The sequence below is a fragment of the Prinia subflava genome, chromosome Z, assembly GCF_021018805.1.
Source record: "Prinia subflava isolate CZ2003 ecotype Zambia chromosome Z, Cam_Psub_1.2, whole genome shotgun sequence".
NCBI lineage: Eukaryota > Metazoa > Chordata > Aves > Passeriformes > Cisticolidae > Prinia > Prinia subflava.
This window is the reverse complement of record NC_086283.1, coordinates 82,423,016-82,450,855: the sequence shown is the minus strand read 5'-3', so window position 1 is coordinate 82,450,855 and position 27,840 is coordinate 82,423,016. Positions and strand designations below refer to the sequence as shown.

At 53.4% G+C, this 27,840-nt stretch overlaps 1 protein-coding gene across 8 annotated transcripts in view; it reads left to right on the top strand.

Annotated features, from left to right (window-relative positions):
• The window catches only part of ATOSB (atos homolog B), a 38,910-nt gene extending 11,095 nt beyond the window's left edge, over positions 1-27,815 (top strand). For 2 of the 8 annotated variants that reach the window (XM_063423617.1, XM_063423620.1), the window contains 9 exons: positions 18,080-18,172; positions 18,770-18,971; positions 20,557-21,960; positions 23,546-23,604; positions 23,900-23,996; positions 24,416-24,574; positions 24,939-25,007; positions 25,464-25,669; positions 25,947-27,815. In XM_063423617.1, the coding sequence (XP_063279687.1) occupies positions 20,722-21,960; positions 23,546-23,604; positions 23,900-23,996; positions 24,416-24,574; positions 24,939-25,007; positions 25,464-25,669; positions 25,947-26,100 (1,983 nt within the window). In that variant the 5' untranslated portion in view covers positions 18,080-18,172; positions 18,770-18,971; positions 20,557-20,721 and the 3' untranslated portion in view covers positions 26,101-27,815. Of the gene's footprint in view, positions 1-12,779; positions 13,158-13,953; positions 14,054-18,079; positions 18,173-18,688; positions 18,972-20,556; positions 21,961-23,545; positions 23,605-23,899; positions 23,997-24,415; positions 24,575-24,938; positions 25,008-25,463; positions 25,670-25,946 lie in introns of those variants that run through there. The other 6 variants (XM_063423621.1, XM_063423625.1, XM_063423619.1 and 3 more) reach the window with 5 other exon arrangements.
• Positions 27,816-27,840: the final 25 nt, after the last annotated feature.

Below are 27,840 nucleotides of genomic sequence, written 5' to 3'. Positions count from 1 at the left end.
TGCCTGCCAAGATGGCTGCCCAAGGCTCAATCTCTTGGGTGCTGTGACCCTGTAAGTTACAACCCTGTGGTCTTTGAAGTGCTGCCCCCTCTTTTTCTGGCTTACCTGTTCATACTATACAATTTTAAGCACAAAGAACCAAAAAAGCCTAAAGGTAGTGGAGTCATATACTGTGCTGCCGATTTGGGGAGGAGTTAAGATAGGCAGTGCTGGAATAAACATTTAGGGAGAGGCAGCCAAGAGCTATTTCCTCCTGGCTGAGCTATGGTGTTGAAACTGGAAGAGTACTGTGTGGGTTACGTGCTCCTTTGCTTTGCCTCTGCCATTACCTGAGGCAAGTCCAGGACCTACTTGCCTGCTTATAACCAGGTGGGGACACCATCCTGAGCCGTGTCACTCTGAAAAATTGACAGTGCCCTGTGGGACATCAGGACCAACCTGAATGCTGCTGCTGTGGGAAGAGTAGTGGGGATTTCAGCAGAGAGGTGGTAGATCACTGGGACCAAGGGGAAACTTCAACTTTGTGCATGTTTCTACTGCATTCCCTAAATTGTGAGAAGGTAGCTGAGGCCAGCTGTGCTGTACAGATTGTCTGGAGGATGCATGAAGAATGGCTCGCAAGAGCCAACTCCTAGCTCCACTCAGGCTGGGAGAAAATGCCTGGATGCCATGTACCAGGGTTTTCTTATTGCCAGTCAGCACTGCTGGAGCTGTCAGGCCAGCACAGCCACTCAGCCCTTTCTATACCAGAGTTTGCATTGCTGATGAGATTAGCATAGCTGGGCCAGCAGTGGACAAAGGGTGTAATTCGCAAGATCCTCTCTGCTGTGGCTGCCAGCAAAATAAAGCAGTTATGGCACCAAGCAGGGAGTCTGAGCTTTGCTTTCACCTCATATTTAACAGCAGCAAAAGCTAAAAATACAAGATGTTTTTGAGGAACTAGAATATTCTCAGGCTTTTCATCTAGGTCTGGTCTTCTGACCTCTTTCCTAGGCTGACAGTCTGGGATCTTAAGGTATTTGCAATGATCTGTGATAAATCTGGAGAGAGAGAACAGAAAAATTGAAGGCATCAATCTGCCACCCTGAAAGTGCTCCTCTTGCTGCTGTGCCTGTTCCCTGTAACCAAAGGCTGTTTTGTGTCTTAGATTCGTTGAGGAAACAGACTTACAGCTCTCCTCTTTCTTCTGTGTGGCAATTTCCCTGGCAGCTCAGTAGGGATGATTTATTACAGATTTCAGCTGTTTAATTCTGTTTCCCTACAATATGACAGTGTTGGAGTAACTGAGCAAAATGCAGTGATGTTTCTGGAGGAAGGCTGCTATCAGAGGTCACCCCTGTAGCAGAGGCTGAAAGCAAAGAGGAACAGTTTACCAGGAAATGCCTATGTTCATGTACTGGGCACTTTTGGGAAGGAACAGGCATCTCACCCATGAACCATCCTCACTTCAGGACTCCAGATATTGCTGATGAAGCTGTTTGAGCAGCAGTGAGAATGCTGCCCTCCAGAGCCTGGGAAAAGTCTGACCAAAGTGGTGTTCTGGAGAGAAAAGGCAAATTCTGTCCTTAACCGAAGCTTCAACTGATATTTTTGGAGTGTGGGTGGGGTTTTTTTTAATTTTTGGTTGGGTTTTTTTGGTGTTTTTTTGGTTTGTGGGTTGGGTTTTTTAAAATTACTTTATTGTGGTGGTTTGGGCTTTTCTTGGTACTGAAAAGAAAAGGAATCGTTTGTGCAAATCCCTGTATAGGCAAGAGAGAATTTCCTTTGGAGTGAGCCGGCCTGAAACTCGATATGTCTCTGATGTGTGTTAACAGAGAAATGAAAAGATAGTACCATAAAGTGATAGAGGATAATGAATTTCATCTAGTATTATGTTGTCCTGGGAGATAGAGCTGGGGCAAGGGTATTGCAGTAATGTTTTGCTTTGCATGACAATAACAGCAAATACCACCTTAACACACTTCCCCGGGGAGGGGTGAAAGGGTCAGTTTTCAGACAGTCCCCAGGAAGGTGGAGCAAGGCAATCAAGAAGACAGAAGCCTGGGAAAAGATGCCAGGAGACATACAGATGAGCAGTGTGTAACAGCTGTGAATTTTTTGCAACTTGAGTTCAGTTTTCCCATTCTTTGTCTCAGCTGAACTGGGCAATGCTGAGCTGTTAACCTCGCTGCAGTCTTGAGAAGCATACTCAAGAAACCATAACTTTAATAAAATTCATGAGATGTCTGACCTAGAGCATGAATGAACAAATCTTGAACTTACCTGTTTACAAGGCAGATAGATGAGTGATGGTTTGTTAATTGTACCAATCAGCAATTTTAAAGGCTTCTGCTGTGGGTGAACACTGCTGTAGACCTGGTCCTGGGAAGCTATACTGCTTAGCAGGTCCTCAAAAGGGTTTCTGTAGGTGTATGATAAAATTAGAGAGCCTGAGGTCAGTACCTGGAAACTTACCAGCTCCTAGAGCTGGACCAGAGTATCAAGTCTTTACTCAAACACATGAATCTATTAAGGTAAAGAATGCCTTGACTTGTTCTCAAGCATCCAGTCCCCTACTAGCCTTTTGAGACCTACAGCGATCTTCTGATTTATAATGCTCTATCCAGATCTTCAGGGTTTTTTGTTTGTTTGTTTGTTTTTTCTGAGCATGCTAGGTTACTGCATGTCCTGGTCCCCTGTGGTGGCAGGGAGCATGTGGGTCAGTTTGTGTATCCCAGCAGAGTTGGGTGCAGGCCGTAGGCCCAGTGGCAGACTGGGGCCAATTTCTGCTTTAAGAGAGGTGGGAACAGAAAAGATTCACAATTGGGAAAGCTGCATGATGTAGAATATGTGGGTACCTTTTGATCCCTCCCCTTGGCTGGGGTTCTCCAAGGTCTCAGTACCACTCTTGCTCTACTTCCCACTCTGTGCCAGGGGCTGGGGGTTGCCCACCCCCTCTCCTTCCTCAGGGCAGGGCCAGCATGCTGTGACTCAGTTTCCCTGAAGCCTGAGGAGAAGGAAAGGGGTGGAGGAGGACCAGAAAGGGGCAGAGGGGAAGTTACAGTAGCTAGTAGGAAATGGTATTTTAGGGTGCTGCAAGGTGGCCCTACCCCCTCCTGCCAGCCAAGGTGGTGTTTTGGGGCACAGTGTATGAGCTGGCACTGTCTGCCATGGAACTGGTGTTTCAGGGTGTTGTTGGGCAGCTCTGTTCTGGCTGCAGAGCTGGCATTTTTGGCAACCCTTTCTCCATACTGCTTTTTCCTGTGTCAGGGATCATGCTAGGAAGTGAGACCTGGCTGTACTTTCCATGTCCTCTGCATTCCCATGTCCAAGGTGTATAATAATGCACAGTCCCATGGCACTGCTTCCCCAGCTTGTGACTTTGGGCTGCTGGTCAGGATGTGGGTCTGAGCTTATCTCAGACAAGGAAAGAAGTGTGTAGTAAGAGCCTGGCATCCCTCTGCTGGCTCTGATTTGCTCCTGGTCATGGAACAATGGCTGTGCCTATGGGCAGGAGCAGAGGAGTCCTTGCAAGACTGACAGTGGGGGTGCCCAGTCCCAGCTGTTTCCTTCCTCACCCCTGTTCCTCTGTGTAACCCCAAATCTGCATGCATGGAGCATATTTTGTAATAAACCTACTGAACTGAGGGCAGGCAGAGCAAAACCAGGAAACTATAAAGAGATGAAAGCCCAAACCCTGCCCGTGTTGCTGCAGCAGTGTGAGGTACAGTAGTTTGTAATGATGATGAGCATGGCCAGAGATATCCCTTCCACCCTTGTGAGTATCTGATGCCTCCTTCGAGTCATCAGCTGTTAGTACAGCCCTTTTCTAAGTGGAGGGTAGGTCCAGCTTCCCATGGATGCTGCAAACTGCCTTGCTTCTGTGAAACTCTCTTCACTTGAGGCAGTGCCCTAAGGGTTAAGCCATGGTTGTGGGATAGGAATTGTAGCAGGAACAAAGAGAGCTTTTAAGGTCTGTGTTGGCCTAGGAATAGAGGGAATTGATTGAGCCTTTCCCAGTGTGTTGAATTACGAAGGTCATGGAGACCCTTTTGCTGGGAGGCAGCAGCCGTTGAGGTCCCTGCTCGAAGTGGGGCAGAGAGAAAAAAAAAAAAAAAAAAAAAAGAAGTGAAAAATCAGTGAGAGCAACTCAGTGGAGAGGTTTAACAGCAGGTGAAAACTGGAGCTGTATCCTAGGGTTTACCCAGCCTTAATAATGACTGAACACAAGGCTGAGTATCTTCTTCCTGGCATTTTTGGGTGGCTTGGTTTTGCTCCACCTCTTTCCCCCTGATGAATTTACAGCTGTCCCACACAAGGCACCTGAATTAGCAGCACCTCTGATGTACCCAGAACTTGGGCCTCTCCAGCCTGCTCAGGGCTGCAGAGGGTAAAAGGCAGTGCCTATTAAGGGAGGATCTTTCCAAAATGCAGAAATGAGAGTCTCTGGTGCCTACAGGGACATTTTGCCCTGACAGAAGAAGAAGCTTCATACCCACCTGAGCTAAAACTGGATTTTTCATGTGTAGTTGAGCAGGAAAGCCCAATTCCAGCTGGTTTCTAGGCTGCTTTTCTTAATGGTGTCTGCTCAGGATGTCCTATGGGGCATAGCAGCAGAGGGCCCAGCAAAAAGAGCTAGGGAAGGGATGGATGGCAGAAACTTCCACTTCCCTTCCTGCAGCAAGATGAAAAGTGGACACAGGTAGCTTCCATCTTGAGCTTTGGATGGCATGAGCCATCCAGCTGCTACATCCAAGATGTATACAGAAAAAGGTGGTTTAGTCCTTAAAACTTTCAGGATTTAAGTGCCAGCTTAGCAGGCATTTGACCATTCAGCTCCATCCAGGGGCACAGTGTGCTCCTCGATGTGATCTTTTATTAAGTAATTCTGATCTTTATGTTGGATCAGATGACCTCAGATGTGATTTTTGGAGCAAAGGACTGTTTGGGCTCAGCCTGGGAGATGGAAGCTGGTTCCAGGCAATATCCCATGAGGGTCTCTGCAGCCACCACCTAAGTTAGCAGCCTAGAGGCTTCTCTCCTTTTATAAGCGCTAGAAGGGCAAGACTGTGGAAGCACAGAGCTGCATGAGAAGGGGGCTTGTTTTTGAGCTCTCAGAAACCAAAGCATCTCTTCACCTTGGTAGAGCCAGCCTGTTCTTAGGGTCATTCTCTGTGTGTCTGTCCCAGTAACCAGGAACTGTTTCAGCAAAGGCATCAACTTCATGGACTCGTTGCCGCTTAGCATTGACTTTCAGAAGGCCTGAATTCCTTAATCTGTTGTTGCTCCAAATCCTCTCTTCTCACCCTGTCTTGTGACATCACCTGTGCTGCAGAAGCTTGCCACGAACAAACATAAAGGCGGATAACTGGGCTCCTCTCTGCTGGTAGTTCCTAGGTTGCTGACATGGAATGTGCTGTTTGAAGACAGCAGTATCTACTCACTGTGTTTTGGATAAACATTCTCTCACTCTTTTCAGCCACCTGGGCTGCAGAAGGGGAACATGAGGCACTTGCAAGGGTTCCCCTTGGTGTGGAAGAGATGTCAGAATCAGGAGCAGTTTGGCTGTCTCTGCTTTTCTCCTTCTCCCATCCCAGCTGGAGAGGGGTGTTGCAGATGGGATGTTACCCCTGTGTAAGCCACAAAGGAGGGTGTGGCAGGAATCTCTGGCTCAAAAGTCAGTCTGGCTCGAATTGGATCAGTCCCCAGCTGCTTAACTGGATGTAGGGCAGTCTCTCAGCTTCCCCTGTGCTTAGGGTCTATGTCAGGGAGTTGACCATGTCCAAGAGCTCATATGGGCTGTTGCTGCTCTCTCAGGGACTCCTAGAGTTTTTAGACAAGCTCATCTTTTCACCGGTCGTATGCTGATTTAAGCATGTCCATTTAAATTGCGGGTCTGCCCTGCTGGTGGCTGCTGAGTTTTGTTCCGGAGCTTGCCCAGTTGCTGCAACTTTAGTGACACTGTGACCATTGTGTTGGCCCTGTTGACACATGGTGAGCACAGTGGATCTCCCCCCTGCTTCCCTAGAAGGGACCTGAAGTACTGGAGCATCCTGATAAGAGGAGGAGTGCTGTGCAGGGGAAGCTGCAGGAGCACATAAGGATGCCATGGGACAAAACCATGTATTTTGTTGTCCTGAGGGGAGAGAAGAAGCTCTGTGTATACATAGTGAGGATCAAAAATGTAAAAGTCCAGGGAGAAGCAACAGCTCTGGCATACAGTCCTAAGCTTTGGCAGAAAATAATTCTTTGTGCCTATTAATATGTGACATTCCAGCCTAAAGTGTTGTCCCTCGCTCCCTGGCCAAAATACAGTTTACTTTGGCCTTAACTCCTGCATGTCAGGGCTTTCTGTCTAAGCTGGGGCTGCGTGACCCTGCTGAAGACATAATGCTTGATTGACCTGTTCTCTTGCAGTATACTTGCCCTAAGTATCCTGTGTGTGGCTGCAGGCAAAATGCTGCAGCTGGCCAAGTGCTCCTGGGTGGAAGGGACCAGAGTCCCGTGTCAGAATGACTCTAACCCATGTGATGGGGGAGGAAAGAGTGTGAGAAGAGCCTGTATGGTGCCAGAGATTTTCTGTTGTAGTCAATAGGAAATGGATCCTCGAGCTCTGACAGGCAGAGGCACAGGTCTGTGACCGAGTGTGCTGCAGGAGCCGCATCTCATGCTCACACCACAGCTCTCCTGTCTCAGACACAGATGGATGTGCAGAGCCCCTGTGTGTGCCGCAGCTCTCACTGTGAGCTGCACAGTGCCATCTTCCTCTTGTCACCTTTGTGTGCTCTGGTGTCTCTGAGGAGACTGAGGTCACCTGGACAGCCCTCGGAACGGCTTAGCAGGTGGAAGCAGTGTGTGTGGTTTGGGAATAGGCCTGGATGCGGAAAAGAGGGAAGGGAGAGGATGTGGGGCAAAGCCTGTTTGACCCTCAGCCCCAAGCATTAGGGAATAGCCAATCAGCAGAGCAGCCTGCAGAGGAGCTGTGTGTACACAGATCATGTGTGTGACTTCCACTGTCCACACTCAGGAACTGGCCAAACCTGTGGGCTCTGCATGCACAGTGGCATTAGCTGATGCCAGCTGACTGTAGCCATGCTGAGAAGTAATTTTGTGTCTCCCAGGAATCTGTCCACCTTGGAGAATAAAACCAGGAAGAGGCACAGCCTGAAGGGTGTGTTTGGCTGTACCCAAACACAGCTTAGCTGGCAGACATCTTGCCTTGGATCTGAGCTGTGGCAGTGCTGGGTAACCCTCCCACAGGCAGCAGGGTTGAGCTGATAAAGGGAATGGTTTTGCCTGGAAGGCAGCCTTGGAGGAAGCTCTCCCCTAGCATTGCTCCTTATCTTGGCAGCACTTCCAGCCTGCCTCTGCCCCTTCTCCCCACGATGGACTTGAGCCAGTAGTGTTACCCCTACCCCTCTGGGTGCTGTGGGGAGCAAGGGTTCTGGCATGGTCAGGCCACCCTTGCCCAGTTTGCTTAGTTAGTCAGGAGGGGGTGAATCACTGGGGAATGAGTCAGTGGGAAGCAGAAGACAGGTGCTTGTCCAGGACAAGGTTCTACGGGAGCCCAAGGGTCTGGCAGCTCATGCTGAGTCCCTGGGAGATGAGCTGAGGGTGCCAGAGGAGACCTGGGAAAGCCACAGCGCCTAGCAGGGGAGGCAATTCTTGTGCCTTGGGAACAGGCCAGGATCTTAGCTACATGCTGAACTCCAGCTGTGGGTACGTTGCTGTCCTGGAAAAGCTTGGAGCGTCTTCGGCGCTGAGGCTTTCCCAAAGAGGAGCACTGCAAGGGAGCAGTACAGGCATCAGGTGTGCTTGCCTCTGGTGAATCTGGTGGCTCTTCATCCCCACACAGGCAGTGGAGGGTCCAGCCAGCTCTAGGCAAGCTGAGCAAGTCTCTGTACTGGTCAGATCCTGTGCAATTATCTGAGACAGCAGATGTAGGATGGAAAAACGAGTGATAGTTGTTAGGAGCAGAGAATGATAAACAAATAGCTCTGGGCTGAGTGAAGACAGCATGGAGGAAGAGTTGGGATGCAGATAATACACTGGAGATTTGGGGATATGGGTGGTTGTTGGCTCCAAATCCCCTTGTGTGACCTGGGCTCTGCTGCAGACCCTTGAGGATATTACAAGGGTTGCAGATGGCTGCTTTGCTGCTCTGGACTGCTGGGTTTCCATTTAGCACAGGGAGTCTGCTGGTTGGACTCCCAATTGTCCTGCTCATCACACTTGCACACAGGTCCCTTATGGGCATGGTGGAGACAGCCCTGATATCAGAGCTACAGCAGCACAACCAAAGCTCTCTTTGCCTACAGCCAAACTTCTTGGAGCAGGTACTTGGGAATTTGTCTTAGAATTCTGTCATAGGTGTGTTGCAGCAGGCACTGGTATTGCTACCAACCAGAGAAAAGATCAGATACTTAAACAAAAGCAGCTCCTGCTGATCTCAGGTTGAGATGAGTCTCTCTTTTTTCAACATCCCCAAGGTATGCAGGTGCAGGTACCTCCCGTCCTCCCTGGTGCCACCCTTGGCTGGGCAGGATGGAGCCCAGCAGGCTCCAATAGTCTCCAGAGATAAGCTGGAGCTCTGGCTTCTTGTGTGCTGCAGTGGGAAGAGGCTGAGAGTGGTGGGCGTGTGCAGCCTGGAGGAGGGAAGGCAGTGAAGGGGGCTCTTACTGCTGCTGCAAGCTGTGGGTTTGTGGTGAAGCTGCCGCTTCCTCTCTTGGGAAGTGCCCAGGGACAGGATGAGAAGCAATGGCACATGAGGAAAATCCCAGTTAGACATTAGGAAAAATATTTCCCTGCAAGGCAGTTAGACCCTGGCATAGGGCCCAGAGACAGGGGACAATTTCCACACTTGATGACTTTCAGCCCCTGGCATGGGCAAACCCCGAGCAGTTTGTTTGAACTTGACCCAGCTGTTAGCACCATTGGACCCAGACCCCCTGAGGTTCCTTTTCACTGTTGTTCCTCAGTTCTGCAGTTCTCAGGTTGCTTGGCAATGTCACATCTCATGGACTATTGGACTGACCAGCTTGGAGGCCCATGGATGGCTTGGAGTCTTGTTCTGTCCGTCCCCTTCTCACTTGGACTCATCTGTATGGTATTAGCAGTGGTGGGAGATGGAGGCACTGCCTTAGGACCATTGCTCAGCTCATTCACTTGCCCCAGCCTCTCTTAGCTGGAGCACGCATCTCTCTGTAAGCCTGCATTATTTCCTTCCCACATGAGCACAAGAAGCTTGTGGGCAGTGAAGCACAGGATGTAAAGCATCCTCCTTGCTCTGCTGGAAGAACAGAGCTGTGATGGCAGGGGGGTGCTGGTGTTTTTGGAAGGCTCATGAGGATGCTGGCCTCCAGTTCTCCAGATAGAAAGTTTATCTTCCCCATGGTGCCTGTCCCAGAGATAGTGTTGGTTGGAAGGGAAGTCACTTGTAGCTTTTTTTAAAGGTTCCAGCTGCTTGACCATCCTCAGCAGATGGACACTGAGGTGAATGCAAAGGACTGTCTGGAAAGAATTATTTGCTCCCAGTATTTTCTGTTTCTTTGCCAGTCTTTTATTCTCATGGCTGCTCATTTCCTGATCCTGTCCTCCTGCAAGGCTGGCTCCTGGCAGTCTTATGAACCTTCTCTTCAGGAACAACTTTGCTCTATGATTTATTGTGTCTCCAAGCTTTGACCTGGTGTTTGATGCTGCAGTAGCCCATGTCTGGTGTGTAAGTGTTCAGAGGGTGTTTACAGTGTTTGGCCCATCCTGTCTGCAAGAGTAATGAACCTGGAGCAAAGGGTCTGCTCGTAGCCTTGGTGCCTGGGTTAAGCTGACCTGCAGCAGTAGCTACATCTGCTTTCTCATCTGGCAGAGGCTGTGTGGATGTCCAGGCTCCATTTATGTGGGTTTTCAAGGCCTAGAACATTTTCATAAACCATGTTAGTCCCCAGGTCCCTTCTGAAGTTGCTCCTTTAGCTTTTCCCTTGGGCTTGTTGACGCTGGGCTGCCATCACCCCGTGTGCTCTGTTTTGCCTTCCTTGGCAGTCCACATGTAACTCAATACTGCTCTGGGCACGCTGGCTTTACTTGGATATCCCTGTTACTTTACTTGGATATCTCCTGCACTTTGGGAGTAGCAGGATCTGGTGGTTTGGGCCAAGAGGTCCTTGAGGTCTGTTCCCAGCTACAGGAACAAATGCTGTGTGGCAGGGGATGAGCTGGTTTCTGGTAGGCCATGAAGAGCTCTTTGGTTTCTCACAAGCTCTGTCTCCCTAGGAGGGTCAGGTCTAAAGGTGTGTCTGTGTCCTCAGGGCATGGGTCAACCACCAGGTTGAAAATGTTTTTGACTTAGTTTCCCCTGCTGTCTGTGGGACCCTGGGGGTGGTTCACTCTGTGTGGACCAGGAGGTTTGCAGTTTCACGGGGTGTAATAGAAGCTGGACCATGTCTCCTGCTGCCCTTCATATGGATATGCCTACAGTCCCTCTTACCCCCATGTTTCCCTTCTTAGGGCCTTCTGCTCTCATGTGGTTGCCTTCATTATGGGCAACAATGTGAATGTTTGAATGACAGTTGTGTCACCCTTTTCCTAAATCCAGCAAGGTGTTTCACCTCCAGTCCTACAAGAGAGGTTTTCCTTTTCTAGGACAAGGTGCAAGACATTGAATTCATGGTGCAAATATTCCTTCCCTGCAGTAGCCCTGATTGTGTCTGTCTTCTTAAAATCAAAGACGGACAAAGACTCACCCTTACGGCCCAGATACCTGCCCAGCATGATACATGTCATCACTCTGGCCTGTGCTAGACTTGAGCCTTTCTAAATTGCAGCTGGAAAAGGGTGAGTTGGGTGGGTGTGCACAGCCGTGTGTGTGTGTGTGTGTGTGTGTGTGTGTGTGTGGTATCTCCTCCCCTTGTGCCACATACGTGTCTAGTACAGGGAGTGGAAAAGATGCTGAGTGTCCCCACAGCTGCTGCAGCCTTATCTGCAGGCTGCAGCTTGGTAACCACGCAGGAGGCCCGAGTGCCTGTGCTCAAGCACCTCCCTTGGAGGGCTCTTACAGTAAAAGGAAGTGTATTGCAAGAGGGCTTGTGGTGGGGAGGGGCATTTCCCACGGGGCAAATGCTGCAGTGCACAATCCTTGCTGCCCTCCCTACTGCAAGCCTTTGCCTATTCCCTCTTCAAATGTGCAGCTTTGACACCTGGAGCTGATCAGAGCCATTCGGCATACCTGGGACTTTCTCCACTGCCCTGAGGTGCCTGGTGACTGTTTGGAGATGTAGGGAAAGGTGATGGTGCTGTGGGTCTGCCGGGGGTCAGGGACTCATCAGGCGAGTGTGTGCAAGGAGGCTTGGGCTGATGGGGCTGTGGGTGTGTGGCAGTCGGGAATGGGAGGAGCCTGGGGTGAGTTAAGGTATGAACTGCAGCAATCAGGAGGCAACACAGCACAGGTAAGAGCTACGGGCTTGCCTTGGGGGTTCACGGAAATAGTACAGGATCTGTGGTTGAGGTGGTTGGGTGCAGTTGAGGATGGGGTGGGAATGAAGAGGAGCACACTGGTGGGGACACAGAGCCAAGCTGCCTTGTGAAGGATTTGGTGAAGGGGCAGTGTTGTGCATCTGGATTTAGGCATCAGTACAGAAGGAGCCGTCTTGGTAAGGAGGCTTTGGGTGCCTGTGGCTGTATGCAGTGGTACAGGTGGAGAAGAAAGGAGATGGCAGAGCTGGGAGCAACAGGGCTGCCATCATCTGCTGATTTCTGTGCTGTCTTCTCCCAGCTTGCAAAATGTCACCCCACCACTGGAGCTCCCCAGAGGCTTCTGTTTCTGTACCCAGCTAATAGTGCTGGAAAAGGGGCTGGGCTGTTCAGGCTGCACACCTAGATCATGCTTCCCATGATGCATAGCCTAGGACAGGGAGCTGACAGGAGAGGAGTTGCTGTAAGTGATTGTCTTAGCACTGGAGTTGAGTTAAATAGATTAGTATACAGTTTGCAAGGCTTCTGATGCAGACACCAAATGCAGGGTGTTATTCCTTCTCTCGGAAGATCAAATAAAAGGACTCTTAGTGCTAAAATTTGTAGGTGGTTTAGAATGGTGAGGGCCTCATCCAGATTGGGTCTGGGGAATGCCTCCCTTGGACAAACATCCTTATTGAACTTGAAATGTGGCAGTGCATTGGTGTCCTGGTCATGGCCAGAGACCTCATGCAAGTGCAGACCCAAAGTGGTCCCTACTCTTGGCCAGATCCACTTGCCTTCTCCAAGCCATTCTGTGACTGGCTGCACAGGCATGTGACTTGGTAATCACATGGTGGAAAAATTTCCATTGGTTTCAGCTGGCACCAAGCTCTGGACTGGAACAGCCAGTCTGTGAGGTCGACAGTGGCTGAGGTCCCCTGGGCCTGTCCCTCTGGCCACCGCCCCTGGAAAGGGACAGGAGGGCTGGAGGGGAGCTGGCTGACATGTCCCTGTGCCTGGGTGGCCAGCTGTTTGCGTCTTGCCTCAAGGTGACTGCTGAGGCCACTGTGCTGCCCCAAGTCCAATGCCATGGGGCTCCCCAGGGCTTGCAGGTGCGGTGCTGGTGGCACCTTTCTGTGCAGCAGCTACCCTGAGGTGAAAAGACAGCTTTTTATGATGTGGAGCCAGCACAGAGGAATCTGCTGCTTGTGGACAGCTGTTGTCCTGGGCCTGGCTCGTGTCCTCCAGCACTTCTCACCCGGCGCTGCCTCGAGAAGGGGAATAGGGGCTTGTCCACCCTTGTCTCCCTGTGCCACACCCAGGCAAGTGGGTGCCACCTCGGGCTAATGGGGGTGAATAGCTGCGGTGGAGCCTAGCAGCATCCTGCTGCCTCTGCAGGGATCCTCTTGGGCAGCGGAGAGTTTTCCCCACCCCCAGCTCCGCCGCTGCCTCTTTGTTTTCTGGCAGAAGTCTCTGTGCCTTTTCATTGCCGTTGAGGCGCCGAGCAGGAGCCTACATGTGCCGCGTGTGCGTCTCGCCGGGAATGTGATGCGGGCTGGGAATCCTGCCGGGCCAGGCATCTCCCCTGCAGGGCAGCGGAGGCCAAACAGCAGCTTCAGGGGTCTTCTTTCCATGGACTGCTCCTCCGGTCGAGCAAGGCTTCGAGGCAGCTGGTCTCACTCACAAAACCCTCTTTTGCACTGACAGCGCTTCTGCACCTTGCCACAAGTCGAGTAAGTTGGATGGGAAGGGGCCGGTCCTCAGCTGGGCACTCGGGCTCTCTGCTGTGGTCCCCCCTCTCTCCCACTGGGAAGGCACCTGAGATTAGAGCAGCGCCAAAGGCTATGGAGCTGGATACAGAGGTGGCTGAGGATTGCTTGAGCTGTGCCTGCCTCTCCATGTATTTTATCTCTCGACTTCCAGCAGGGACTGAATTCCTGTGCTGGATTCTGGGCTCAGCTCTTGTGAAAGGATCCAATTATTTTGGAGCTTTGAGCATCTCCATTTGCTGCCCATATTTGCAGCGCGCTGGCTGGAATTCCAAGTGATTAACGTGGCTATGACATCCCTCCTAGGGGTGTTATCTTTGCTCGCTGTCCCCCACCGCCCCCCTCTTCCTCCTCCGGCAGCGAGCGAGCGAGACAGGCAGGCAGAGACAAAGGTCTGTCCTCAACCTGGGCTGTCCTCTCCGTAAGCGGCTGCTGCATGGGATTTCTCTGCCCTGCCTGCTCCAGGTTTCCTGGGCTCCCGGCCGAACACTGGAGCTGGGTGGCCGTGGGCTGTATCGAAGAGGTTTGAACCTGCTGGGCTGGGTGGGCAGGGAGTGCTGCCGGCCTTGGAGAGCTGCCCGATTGTCCTGCCGGATTTTAAGCTGCTTTTCATTCTTTGACTGCGCTTTCCTGGGAAGAGGGGCAGCCGTGCGTGGAGGGGAGGTTGGCGAGGAGGGGGTTGGACGTGGGGGAAAGCTTTACACAGGTGGCTGTCGCATAGTGGGATCTGCCTGCAGACCCTGTAAACCCCCCTTCCCAGCCACAGGCTATTGTCAGCATCGCCGTCTGCAAGCCAGGTACCTGGGAAGGGTGTGCGGAGACGATCTGTGCCAGGACGAGGGGCATCAAAGGGAGAAGGGGTAAGTCACTGGGTTGGGAGCTCTGCTCTGGCTCCCCCAGCTCTCAGGAGAGGTTTCATTGTGTTATCCTGACTTGGCTGAGCAGAAGGGCTGAGTCCTTGCAGCACCTGTGTGTGGTGCTAAGGCTGGGGAGGCACTGCATGTTGCTGGGCAGACCTCAGCTCTTGAGGAGGCTGCTGCAGCTTGGAGCCCCAGCAAAATGCATTGCAGAGAGGGCTGCTCTGTCCCCGGGGGCTTCTGCACCCTGTCGGTGCTGCCTCCTGCGGGATGGGAGGGAGCAGCAGCACCTCACGGGCACGGTGCTGTGGGCACAGGGAGGCATCAGGTCTCTCTCTCTCTCTCTCTCTCTGTAAAGCTGTGTCTGGTGGTTTCTAGGAGCTTGCACTCGTGACATGGGCAATTTTGCTTGTCCCATCCTTCCTCTCTATGCTCTGGCTTCCTCTCCATTCCTGGCAGGGGCTAGCACTGAATGAGGCTCTGCAGGTGCATAAATCTGGCATGGCAGGAGGTCTCCCGAGGACCCTGAGAGCAGCACTTGCCCTTGCAGTGGGGCAAAGAAGCTCCCTCCCTCTGTATCCACTCACCCTCCCTCTCCTTCTTCCTTCCTCTTGTTTCCACCAAGTGTCAGCTCCTTCTCCCTGACCTGAACTCCAGGATAGTGCCAGAGCCATGGCCAGTGGTCATTTTTCCCTTCAGGCACAGTTTGCTCCTCTAGCATCTCCCTAGTCAGCTTTTCCCGTGGATTGCCACCTCTGCTACAGTGGTGGAGATAGTCCCCAGCCTTACAGTTCTGTTTCTCTTCTGATAGTGAGATGCCTGATCTGTCAGACTATGCAGGAACCCTTCTCTGGTGGCAGCATTTCTGTTAGTGCTGCCATCCTTTGGGGTTGTGACAGAAACTTTCTGCCTGCTGGCGCTTCACTTGCTCTGCTCTTAGCCTGTGCCAGGGAGATCCTGGGTTTGTGCTCACACTGCTTAGATTTCCTTCCTTCTCCTTGGGTTCAGATAGGACCAATAGAGTTCCGATTTATCCTCCAGACAGTCTGTTTCCAGCAGTTTCTGTCGCCTCTTTTCTTCCCTTGTACTCTGCTTATTCTGAGGATGATTATTTTCCCTCTTTTAATGATGGCCTTTCTCCTCTTGGCTGTGTGGTTCCTGCTTTGCCAGTGTCTCCATAGCACTTCCCAGGAGAGGAAGTAGAAGAGAAGAAGGCAGCAAACTTCTTTTGAGGGGTTGGTTTGGAGTTCTTTTTGTGGTCTAAATTGTGCAAAGACCCCTTTTGGCCCTGCCAGCCAATAGGCTGGTACTCTGTCCTACAGTGATGTGGTCTGTCCCAGGAAGCAGTGCCCGGGTCAAAGCATCTTGTCCACTGGCCATGTGTCCTTTTTGACTGGCTGGCCATGCTGCTCCAGAAAGCCACTGGATCTTCCCTGGATGAGTGTGGCAACTTTGGGCACAGCTCTTACTCTCTTACTTGCACTGGTGGTGTGCTACCAGCCCTGCCAGCTCTCAAGGGCTCTGCCTCATGATGGAAAACCTCCCTTCTTCACACTCATCCTGCTTCCTCTCTGGCTGACATGGTACAGCTCAAACAGCAACAGATCCTTTTGCAGGCTGCAGCCTGGCATGTGGTACTGCTTCTGCATTGCCTAGGCAGGGACCCATCCTCACCTGCCATCCAGCTCTGTTGCTTCCAGACTGAGACTGTGGTCTGTTAATCCTGGTTTCCCTCTGGATGTGCTAATAGGAATGGAACCAGCAGGTAAGCCAAGTTCCTGACCCAACCCCACCAGGCCTGGCTGTGTTATTCTGCGTCAGGCTCTGGTGGCTTGGTGTCCCCGAGGAACACAGCGTTTCTGCCCCGGTGCCTGGGACATGCTCCCTCTCTGCAGGTCATTTGGCACTGGGTATTTCTTAGGTGTTGAAGCGTGGTGCCCTTCCCAGGCAAAGAAATAGAGGAAAGCTGTGCCTGGCATAGCTCCAGATCCAGGTGCTGGGAGATCTTGGCAAAAGCACAGGGTCCTGTCTATTTTCTGAGCAATGAGGGGACCTTAGCAGAAGCAGGGCAGAGTGGAAGAGCTCTGGCTGGGCTTCCCTTAAGAGGCAAAGCTCTCTGAGTTCTATCTTACAGCACCAGCATGGACTGAAACACTGTCAAAAAAAGAAAAAAATCAGCATCACGTGGCCTTAGGAGGGGCCAAACTCTTGGTCTGGGCACATGGAACCCCATATGCTGTGTCCACTGGGATGCTATCTGTGCTGCTCAGCTGAGCTGGTGAAGCCCTGGGCCTAGCTCTGTCCCATCCATGTGGCCAGAATTTGGGCTCTGGCAATGCCTGGCTCAAGGAAAGAAGCCAGAGGTGACCAGGTGGTTTCTCCCTGTGCCTGCTTGGAGTGCAAGAGGCCATGGTCCCAGGTGTGCTGTTCAGCTCTGTGGGGAGGTGGTGGGCTCCCTTGGTGCTGTAAGAGGCTGAGCTCTGCTGTGAGCTGGATGGCCTCTCAGCAGGGAGGCACTGCCCTGGGAGGCACTGGGCGCTGCCAAGAGAACCTCACTGGGATACAGCCAGAGGATCTTGCATCTTGAGGAGAGAGAGAAGCAGAGCCATGCCCTAGCTGTTCCCCATCCCAGGCTGATGGCCATTTCTCCAGGAGGATGTTCAAGGAGATCTTAGTATGTACTTGGAGACACTTTGGGTGATACTTTCCTGTCCCTACCATGGGACTGGCATTTTCCAGCACAGTGCGTCAAGTAATGGTATCTGGGCTTGGCAAAAGGTGGTGCAGCCCCTTGTTCTAGTCATGTGTTCTAGTGGCTGCTGCTGGCAGCACCTTGACTCGTGTTGAGAGCTCAGCTGGGGTGGATTTGTGCTAGCAAACAAACCTGGGGTTTGTGACCTGGGGTGCTAGCAGGTCAACCTGTCCTTATACATCCATTCTCCTGAAAGGCAGCTGCCACTGGGGAGAAAATGGCTGTGACTTCAGAGGGACACAGGGAAGAGAATGAAAGGATGCAGGTGAAAATAAATGAAATTAATGAAAAGATGCAGGTGATGTGTGTTTGTTCTGGCACTCTTTCTTCCACTGCACCAGGCTGATTCTTGCTGTTGGTTGCTGATTTTTCTTTCTAGTGGTTGATAGTGCCACAGAAGTCATGGTACAAGTCTCCCTCAGGGATGGAGATGGGAAACAGCAACCTTCCAGGCAGGCAGAGCACAGCATGTTACCACTTCAGCATTGGCCCACAACTGAGGGCATTCACTTGGCTTCCTACCTGCTCTGGTGCAGGCCTTAGGAGGAGCTGGTCTTTACAAAAAGCCTTTTTTGAGGTTTTGGACTCATTGTTTGTTATGCTGCAGCACTGATCTGCCCTGCTGCAAATGCTCCTTGGGTGTGGTTGTATTGAACCTCAACAGGTCCTGCTCTGGCTGATTGCTGGCAGTGCCCTTCTGCAGCAGTGGTGGTGGCTTTTGAGCTGTCCAGCTCTCAGGACTGGTCATGACAGCCTGTAATTACAAATCTTTTTGGAAACATAGTGAAAAAACAGCCTATTTTCTGAGACAGATGTGGTCAGGCAGTGAGCACAGCTGATGCTGGCTTCCCATGTGCAAGTTGCAGGATTTCTGCATCAGGGATGCAGAATTTGCCAGACCAGGGTGCCAGGAGGGGATTGCACTTGAGTATTGCTGCCTCTGAGCATCCATTTGGGGTTTTTGTTCATCTGCCTGGCCCTGCTGTTTCCAGCCTTCAGAGCAGTACTCACTGTTGGCTTGGAGTGCCCTGACAGTGACTTCCCACTGGATGGGTGCTGCAGTGAGCCCCCATTTGTATGAAGAGGAAAGTGTGGCGGGCATGAACCCCAGGGATAGGCACCATTTCCTCCTGGAGGTGCCTGGGCTGGATAAGCCCATGGGCTGCCTCTGCCACAGAGGTGCTGAGGGTGGAGGTGCCTAAGGGCTCCTGCACACTCTGAAGGTGTTGCACCGCGAGCTGCTGCTTCAGCTGACTCTTCTCCACACTCTCTTCCAGGCATCAAAGCTGCAGTGGCCGTGGATTATGACCACAGGGGAGCTGTGTTGCATCTGCAAATCTCTGTTGTGCATCAAGGGCACATCTGAACAGGTGAGTGCTGTGCACATGAAAGGATTGCTGTCTTTGTGTTGGGGAAAACTGGTGGGGGGCCATCACAGCTCAGGGCTGTCAGGCTCCTCATTTCTGCCTTCCCTGACAGGCATCTCTTATTGGAAGAGAACAATTCCAAGCTCTTCTCCTTATCTGTAGGGCCAGAAAGTGTCCTGTGCTGTGGGTGGAAGGGGGAGGAGGTGAACATGAGACCAGGAGCTAGCTGGAGGCTCAGAGGTTGCTGCAGTGTCTTGGAAAGCAAGGCATGAAATGGTCATCAGAAAGAAAGAGGAATCTGTTCCTGTGCACAGGGTTTCATACTGGAAGGCATGCAAAAGGGATTTAAAATCAAGCCAGGTATGAGAGTTCACAGATTAGCTTAAATTTTTTGTGGTTTAAATGGAAATCAAGGTGTTAGCACTGCCTGAGGTGGCTGAGATGTATGTGGGCTTTGATTCGGGAGGCTGGGAAAGGCTGAGCCTAAATGCTGCCTTCCCTGCCTGTGTAACCCTGCAGACAGGAAGCACCCTCCTGCCCTTCTCCCAGGAAGCATCTGAATCAGCCCAGCCCTGCATCTCCCCCTTTCCTTCCTCTCAGAGCCACTGTGGACACTGAAGAGCTGGAGAAGACGTTGCAGAGGTTCGGAGGCACACCGTGATGGTGGGAGCCATTCCACGGCAGCCACGCCGTTTCTGGGGGGTGCCTGACTGGCAGGTGTCTTCAGCTAATTGTGCCAACGACCACCTGCTGCAGGACAGGGAGGTTAATCTGAGGCAAAGCCGGGTCCTGCTGCAGAGGGGTAAGTGTGGGGGGCAGCCAGGACAGGCTGCAGTGTTGTGGGCTACACAGAAGGGTTGAGGTTGGCAGGGATATCTGGAGGTTATCTGGACCAGCCCCACCTAGAGCCATTGCCCAGGACTTTGTCCTGATGACTTCTGGATATCTCCAAGGTTGAAAATTCCACAGCCTCTCTAGGTAACTGGTTATAGTGCTCAGTCACAGTAAAACAAAATGGTGTTTTCTGATACTCAGAGGGAACCTCTTATCTATATATCCAGATAAGATCTCACTGAGCCTTCTCTAGGCTGAACGGTCCCAGCTCTCCCAGCCTTTCCTCACAGGAAAGGCTCCATTCCCTTAATTTTTTTAGTGTCCCTTTTTTGCACTCCCTCAGATGTGGCCTCACCAGTGCTGAGCAGAGAGGGAGGATCAGATTGCTCAACCTGCTGTTAATGCTGTACCTGTTGCAGTTTTGTTTTTCTTTGCTGCAAGGGCACATTGCTGGCTCATGGTTAACTTGGCACCCACCAGGACCCCCAGGGCCTTTTCTGTTGTGCTGCTTTCCAGCCAGTCAGTCCCAAACATCTCCTGGTGCACGTTTATGCCTTTTATCACTCCTTTTAAACAGACTCCCTGGTCTCGAGCACCTTGGCCTGCCATTTTCCCATCCACATCCCAGCACGGTCAGAATAGCATATGCAGGCTCACTCTCCACAAAGCCTTGATCCACTTGGAGAACAAACTTCCCTGTTGCTCTCTTGCCCCTAAGCCTTTGCTGCACAAGATCAGGCATAGCTGCAAAGACAGGCAAAAGGCAGAGCTGCCAGGCACGGGCAGTCTGTCCTCAGTCTGCTGGTGACTATTCCCGCAATTCCTCAGCACTTGCAGCCATTTCAGTATTTTTCCTGTCTGAAACAAACCAACATCTGGTCAGGATTCTCACAGCTCTCAAACTGGACTGAAAATCAAAAGTGAGGCACCATGCTGCACAGAGAAGGGCAGGCCCTTGGAGCTGGCAGGATTGGGTGGATGGTGACCCTGGTACCTCCCAGCTGCTGATTGAAGTGCTGGAGATGCCTGGTCCAAGCTGGAAGAGGTAACAGGCATGTAAGGCCAGGTTCCTGTCCCTGCCATGGGGCTGGCACTAGCCCTACCTCAATTCAGTGCACGTGGCCAGGAGAGGTTGTCTTGGCCAGCACTGGGAGATGTTGCTGTTGCCCAAAGGGATGATTAAAGGCCTCAGCCCCTGTGACTGGTCTAACCTGCCTGACTCCTCCACTCCACAACAGCACAAGTGTGTCCCTGGCAGAGGGCAGGCATCTTCCTCTCCACCTGTCCAGACTTGTCCATGGGAGTCTCCTGCCTGTCTAGAGACTTCTCTCCTTGCCTGAGCCAGGAAGGAAGTGCTGAATCTGCTGGTGGGTGATGCCTGAGGGTTTCCCAGAAAGCCACATCAGCCTTTTTCCTCTTCCTGTCCCTGAAGAGGGACGTTCAAGTGGGCTGTGTGAGGAGCCATGTCTCAGTGGGTCCCTTGCAGCCAGAAGCCTGGATGAGGATGGAGATCCTGGGCTGAGCCTCACCCTTCTGCTCTGTTTTTTTTCCAGATGCTGTGCTGCGGAGCGCCTCATAGTAGAGGGCTCACACACAGAGCCTGAGTGAGAGGGGGCCCAGCTCCCACCCCCTGCCCTTGCACCCTGACCTGTGGCACTTTACAGTCCCCCTCCTGCTGCTGCATGGGCTCCTGTCGGAGTCCCGGCAAGTGAGGCTCCATGCGGCACATCCACACAGAGACGTCTCTGCCCCCAGAGCGCAGCACAGACCCCAGCCTGTCCCGGCCCAGTGGGGAGACACCCTTGGAGCCTTCCTCGCAGTGCTGCACCCACCACAGCATCCTCATGGGCTACAATGAGACAGAGATCAAGCGCCAGAAGGTTTACCAGGTGTCCATCTTCTCCCATCTCTCCAGCTCCTCTGAGAGCATGGAGCAGTGGGCAGGCACCCGGCCAGCTGTGAAGAGGGGATACCCTGAACAACGAACTCTGGAGGGGGGGCGAGATCCCAAACGAACTCACTGGGGTGACAGGGGGCTGGATGGGGGCCCTGGGCAGCCTTCTCTGGATGATGACGATACCTTTGAAGATGGTCTGCTGGTGGAGGAGCTCTCCCTTTGTGGCTCTGCCCAGCACTTCTCCCACAGTGGGCTGCGGGTGGTGGAGCACCGCTGTGAGGGCAGCCCTAGCCACAGCCCCAAGGCAAGCAGAGAGGACAAGTCGCAGGATGTCTCCTCTTCCTCTTCTTCCTCCTCTTCCTCCTCTTCCTCTGCTTCCTCCGCTTCCTCCGCTTCCTCCGCTTCCTCCTCTTCCTCCTCTTCCTCCTCTTCCTCCTCTTCCTCCTCTTCCTCCGCTTCCTCCTTTTCCTCCGCTTCCTCCACTTCCTCCGCTTCCTCTGCTTCCTCCTCCTCCTCCTCCTGGCCCCAGCATATTGCTTGCAGTACTTTGCACATGAGAGGCAGTTGCCCTGTCTCATCAGGGGATCAGCCCATAGACTATGGAGAGAATGGGGAGCCAGCACGTGGCCACAATGTACTTCACCTTGAATTGCACAGTATTGCACAAACAACCCAGTTGGACCCTGGTGGGAAGAGAGAAAAGCCAGGGAGCAGCCCAGCTCACACCAGCAGGGCTAGTGGAGAAGCAGAAGGGCCAGCAGTGGCCAATGGGTGCAGGGAATCCCCAGTTCCACAGACAACGCTCAGCCCAGAGCCCAGCAACTTGAGCTCCCAGGAGATGACACCCTGTGGGAGCAGCCAGCTCAGCAGCACCTGCCCAGCCAAAAGGAAGTTGCTGCGTGCTGCCGAGGTTATGGCCGACTCCTGCTCTGAGGATGAGAGCCTGTCCCCACCAGCAAGGAAGAAGAGGGTCCTGCCATGCCATCCTGTGCCCACAGCCTGCCGCAGCACTGATGCCAAGGGAGCTCCGTTCTGGAATCACCTGCTTCCTGCAGCCAAGGTGAGCATTGTTCATGTGGGCAAGCAGGGAATGACTTGGGGATACCCAGAGTTAAGAACAGTGCTTGTGGGCAGTATGGTCCACTGTGGCACCATGCCCTGTCCTGTCCCTGAGCTGCAGTACTAGTGGCAAGGCAGCAGCTCACAGTCAGCCCTGGCATGATTTGTTTTAACCAGCTCTTGACATCTTGTAGTCACTGTATCCTCTGCATGCAACCGGCTTTCTCTCCTGGAACAGCCTTGATTGGGCAGGAGACAACCTCCCCATGGCAGTGAGTGTTGGACACATCATGAAGCCACACTTGGTGTCTGATGTTAAGCCATGATATACCAGCAAGTGTGGGAAGAACAGCTGGCCTCTGCCTACCTGATGAAGAGGAAGGCAGATGTGTGGGATGGCTTGAACTCCTAGCCATGATGCCCATTAGAGCAAGTGTCCGGTGGCAGGCAGTGGGACTGGACATGCTTTGATTAAGGAGCCCAGTGCAGTGTACAGAGATGCCATTGGCTTTTCTGCCATTTTGAGGTGCCTGTGCCATGTCCCCAAGGGGCCACAAACTCTCAGGAATGGGGCAGACCTGTGAGGTTTGCATCCTGCCTAGCAGCTCAGGAGCTGCCTGTGATTCCTCCTTTTTTACCTTGCCCTTTTTATCAGCCCCCTTCCCTCACCTTGTCCTGCCAGCTGAGGCTGCAGCAGGCTCAGGCCAGACTTGGCACCTTCTTCTTTTTCTCTGGGGCATCCCATTGGTGTGGGGATACACAGAACTGATGTCAGAGATACCCTGGCTTCTTGCTGCTTGCAGCTGGGACACACCATCCATGCCACACGGCTCCATCTCTACCTGCCTTTTTCGTGACTGTCCCGCAGCCCAGCTGCCCTCAGCACTGTCGTTGCAGAGTGAAGCCCTCCAGCAGCTTCCCTGGGTTTTCCCACCCAGTCATGCCAGCCAGCTTCATCATCCCTTTGTGTTATACTGTCCTTTGTGTGGCTTCCAGAAGGGAAAGCCCCTGAAAAAGGGACATCTTTAAAAGGAGGCTGCAGTGTGACTGTGGCTTTAACTCCCCCACCCCAAGGCTGCAGGATCCTAGCTGTGTGTAGGGCTGTGCAACGCACTCCTCTGCCTGGTGCCACTGTTGAGGACTTTGCATGAGTCACCAGGGAACAGAACTTTTCCAAGGCTGGTTGGGGAGTGTCCTTGTAGGTGCCACCAGTCCCTAGGAGGTGCAAGGGGCTGTCATTGCATGGTTCTGTCTACAGGTGTCTTGTCACTGGGGCTGCTCCTGAGACCTGCTTTGTAAAGAGAGAGCAGTGTGTTGTACCCTTGGGTACCAATACCCTCATTCCCAGCTGAGCCACTTGGGGTTTGGGCAGCCCCAAGGCCCCACCAGACACCCCAGTCCTTGTGCTGCCCTGTAAGCCACCCCTCTGGAGGCCACTGATGGCTGCCCAAGGACAGGAGCTTGTTCCATCTGCTGGGACCTATATGGGAATATATGGGGCAGGGCAAGAGGCAATGGCACCTCCCAGGGGTGCGCAGGCCCTGGTTGCTGCCCTAACATGGTTCTCCATTTTGTGTCCCCTCCAGAGCTCTTCAGATTGCACTGCGGTGGGGAGGAGGCTGAAGAGTGGGCTGCGCCTCAAATCGTGAGTGGCAGCCTTGTGGGATGGACATGGGGGCTCAGGGTGCCTGCTCACCTGCAGCCCCATAGGAGGTGCAGGTTGGGTTGAGTCCTCTTCCCTGCCCTGGCCCAGGTATCTCCCCTCCACAAGACCACAAGACTGGGGGGAGGTTTCTTCTTCCCCTGAGATGTAGGAAAATGGGGTTAAGCTCTAGCAAAGGTATGGGGGACCTGGACAGGGATCCACATTCCCCGGGACATGAATAGCCCAGGGCTGTGTGCTCTTCAGTCCAGTACCAATCTTCTCTCCTCACTCCAAGGCGACATCTCCGGACCAGCCTCCGGAGGGGCACCAGGTCCCCTACAGCACCCTGGGCCACCACCACTGTCAGCCATGCCCTGCTGGGAAACTTTGAGGTAACGGTGCCCATCTGCTGGGGGGAGGTGGATCCTGGGGGCTTCACACAGGGCTAGTGATGAGTGTGAGAGGCTGAACCTGATGGGAGCTCTGGTGTGGGGCTAGGCTGATTGTCCCCAAAAGGCCTGCCATGCAGTGGCCAACACATAGCCATGGCTCAGCCAGCAGATCCTTGAGTGGAACCTGCTGAGATAGGTGCTGTGAGGCTGAGCCGTGGCATTCTCACTGCTTCTCCCTGTTAGATGGTTGGTGTTATCCTAGCAGTTTGGGCTGGGTCTGTCTCAGAGTGAGGTCTCTGGGCGCAAAAGGGCAAGCAGTCACATGGGTGCAGTGAAGATGGGGATGAGTTTACCCAGAGCATTGAGGCAGGGTGTAGGGCTGGTGTTTGAGAATCTCTAATGCTTCCCTCCCCTCTCAGGAGTCCATCCTGAAGGGGTGCTTTGCACCATCGGGGAGGATCGAGGGTTTCACAGCAGAGATTGGTGCCAGTGGCTCCTACTGTCCCCAGCATGTCACCCTGCCTGTCGACGTCACCTACTTCGACATCTCTGAACACAGCGCGCCCTCACCTTTCCTGGTACGTGGATGTGGGGGAGCTGTGGGGGGCTGTGCACTGGCACCCTGCTGCAGCCTCTCATTGCAGAGGGTGGATGAAGCTACCACTTGCTTGTGGAGATGGCTGCCTTTGCCAGGAGCAGTCTTTAACCCAAAAAAGCAAAAAGGGAAAGAAGAGGCCCTGCTGCTTCATAGCTGTCATTGTCATCACCTCTCTTGTCACCACGTCTCTGTTGCTACTCTTGGTTTGGAGAGGGGCTGAGCTGGGGGTCTTCTTCCTGACTTGTGTCAAGTGTTCCCAGTGAGGGAGTCTCACGCCCATGCTGGTTCCCAGCTGGGGTCTCACTAGGCTTTCTCCCTCTCACATGCTATTTATTTTGTCCCAGGGAGTGATTGACTTGGAGGCCTTGGGAAAGAAGGGTTACAGTGTCCCCAAAGCTGGAACCATCCAAGTGGTGAGTCGTTCCCTGGCCTGCAGTAGCACTGTGGGGATGGGGCTTGTTGGGCTCTGGTTGTCCTGCTTGGAGGAGTGTGCTCCATGACGTTGTTAGGCAGGGCAGTAGCTGGAAGGGGTGTCTGCTCCAGAGAGGTTATGTGGCCACCAAGATGATATAGCAGAGGAGGTGCTGTCAGGGAGAAAAGGTGATTTGAGAATCAGGGAAGGAAGAGGTGGTTGAGGATTTTGGCAGGAAAGTGTGTATGTGCAGTGGGAATGGGATGTGATGGAAGAGGAGCACATGTGTGCAGGTGGGTGGAAAGGACTGACCTATGACACTCAGGCTTTGATAGACCTATGACACCAGGACTGGTGTGGGGCTTTCTGGATCCTTGGTCCATCAGCTTCTGCTCCCAGATGCCCCATCTCTATCCTGCATCCTTCCCAGTCTCACCCCATACCCCTCTGCCCCCAGACCTTATTTAACCCCAACAAGACTGTGGTGAAGATGTTCTTGGTGACATACGACTTCCAGGACATGCCGGCCAACCATATGACCTTCCTACGCCATCGCATCTTCCTGGTGCCCGTGGGGGAGGAGGAGGGGTCCACAGTGGCCCCCAGTGACCCACTGGGCACCAGCCCACCCCGCAGGGTCCTCTGCTACCTGATGCATCTAAGGTAAAGCACAAGGTCACCCCGGGCTCCTCTCTGACATGTCCCAAGCCTGCAAGTCAGGGGCAGGGATTGGGTAGGAGCAAGGACCAGCTGCTCCTTTGGGGAGGTTGGAGCTGCCACCCTGCCCAAGGGCAGCTGTCTCTGTCCTTCTGAAGGCAACCAGGGGGTGGCCACCTTGACCAGGGGCCAAAGTAGTCAAGGGGGTTGTGCCCTCACTTGAGGATGCCCTGCCCTCGCCTGGGGAGCCTGAGGTTCCTCTGCCCTGCTTGTCTCCACGCAGGTTTCACAGCTCCAAGTCGGGGAAGATCTACCTTCATGACGACATTCGGCTGCTTTTCTCACGCAAGTCGATTGAGGTGGATTCGGGGATCCCCTATGAACTGAAATCCTTCACGGAGATGCCACGGAACCCTTGCTACTCACCCCGGGCCTGACCTTCTTCACCCCCACCCCCCAGGGCCACTGGGGAGCCTCCAACCCAGCACTTTGGGGAGAGATGAGTAAAGGGGCAGCAAGCACTGCTTTGAGATATCACCCACCCTCCTGACCAGCACAGACACCTCTCTCTGCAGCGAGGCTGAGATCACCCAGGTGGCTTCACCAAGAGGGACAGGGGCTGAGGAGCAGCCCTGGCACTCCAGGGACATGCTCAGGCCTTCTGCTGGCACTGCTCCCAGCTTGGAGACTTGACTGTGGCTGAGGTGGGTGGGTGTGGAGTGAAGAGTTGGACTGGAGCTATGAGTAAGACCATCCACACTGGTCCCAGGTCTGGGAGCAGAAAGTGTGGAAGAGTTTGTATTTATTAGTATTTATTGTGCTGGGAGCGCAGAGGAGGCTTGTGCAGAGGATCAGAGATGCTGTGCTTGTTCTTCCCCCCAGCCCTGCCTGCACCAGGCTGTTCATGTTCAGGCAGGGCTGTGGGGACTGTGAGGTTGCCTAGGGACAGGGATGCCTCAGCCCATGGAAGGGAGAGTGACCCAGTGCTCACACAGGGTGCAGGTCAGGGGTGTGTTAAAAGCCTCTTTGACAGGCTGAGCCTCTCTGGCACCAGCTTTGCCAGGCTAGCCCAACTCCAAGCAGCCTGGGAAGGCCTGCACTTATCTTCTGAGTCTTTTAGGGCAAGCCAGACCCCAAGAGGCCTATGGCTATCAAAGAAGTGGCCACTGCCAGGTTCCTGAAGGTAAGAGACACAGCTGCCACGTGGATGGGGACCTGGGGCTCTTTGCAGGAATATGGGGATAGCCCTCTGGGCAAGAGCCTCCAGAGCACGTGGGCTGTGGATCTGAGAAGATAGCCAAAAAAAAAAAAAAAAGGAACCTTCCACTGTCTGTGTGTGTGGAGTGAATCCCATGCAGGAGGCAGCTTTGGGCAGCGTGATCAGAGGATGGAGGATGTTCAGGAGCTCCAGCTTAGTCCCTGGGAAGCAGGGAAACAACGGAGGACATCAGACTCTGGGAGCCGGGCTGGATTCTCAAGAGCAGGACTAGGAGAATCGAGATTGGGGCAGTCAGAGGCCAGGGCAGAGGGTAAAACAAATCCTGCACATTCCCCCTCTGTATCACCCCTCTGCCCTCTGAGGGTCTCGGCAAGGCTCCCCCTGCCAGCCCAGGCTGTGGGGATCCTCGGGCCCTCCGTCAGAGGGAACCAGAGGGGACAGGCCCGACCCCAATGAACTCTCAGCCCTGGGGCTGAGACCCCAGTGTGGGGAAAGGCCAGGATTGCAGGGGGATGTGCAGGCGAGGTCCTGCTCTGCCCTCCCCGGGGGCAGCCGAGGGGCTCCGGCCCTGCTGCACTAGGGTTAGGAAGCCTGAACCTGCCCATATACTCACATTGGATGCCTGAATCCCCCAGACGGGGGCATTGAACCCCCCCCTCGCCGGGGGTTGCTCCCGTCATCCCGGGGCCCTGAATCCCCCAAACCGTGGCTCTGAACCGTACCCCAGCCGGGGCTCTGAACCCTTTCAGACACCGGGCGCCGCTCCCCACACCGCCCTGGACAGCGGGCCTCGGGAGCCGCCATGACACCCCTCGCCCCCAGGTCACTGGGGCTGCCCCTCTCGCCGTGGCCCTGCGGGCTCGCGAAGGCCGTGCCGGTACTTTTCGTGTTCGTTTTTACTTTAATAAACATCCGTTTGGAGCTCCAGAACGAGACCGGGGCTGCCGCCTCCTCGGGG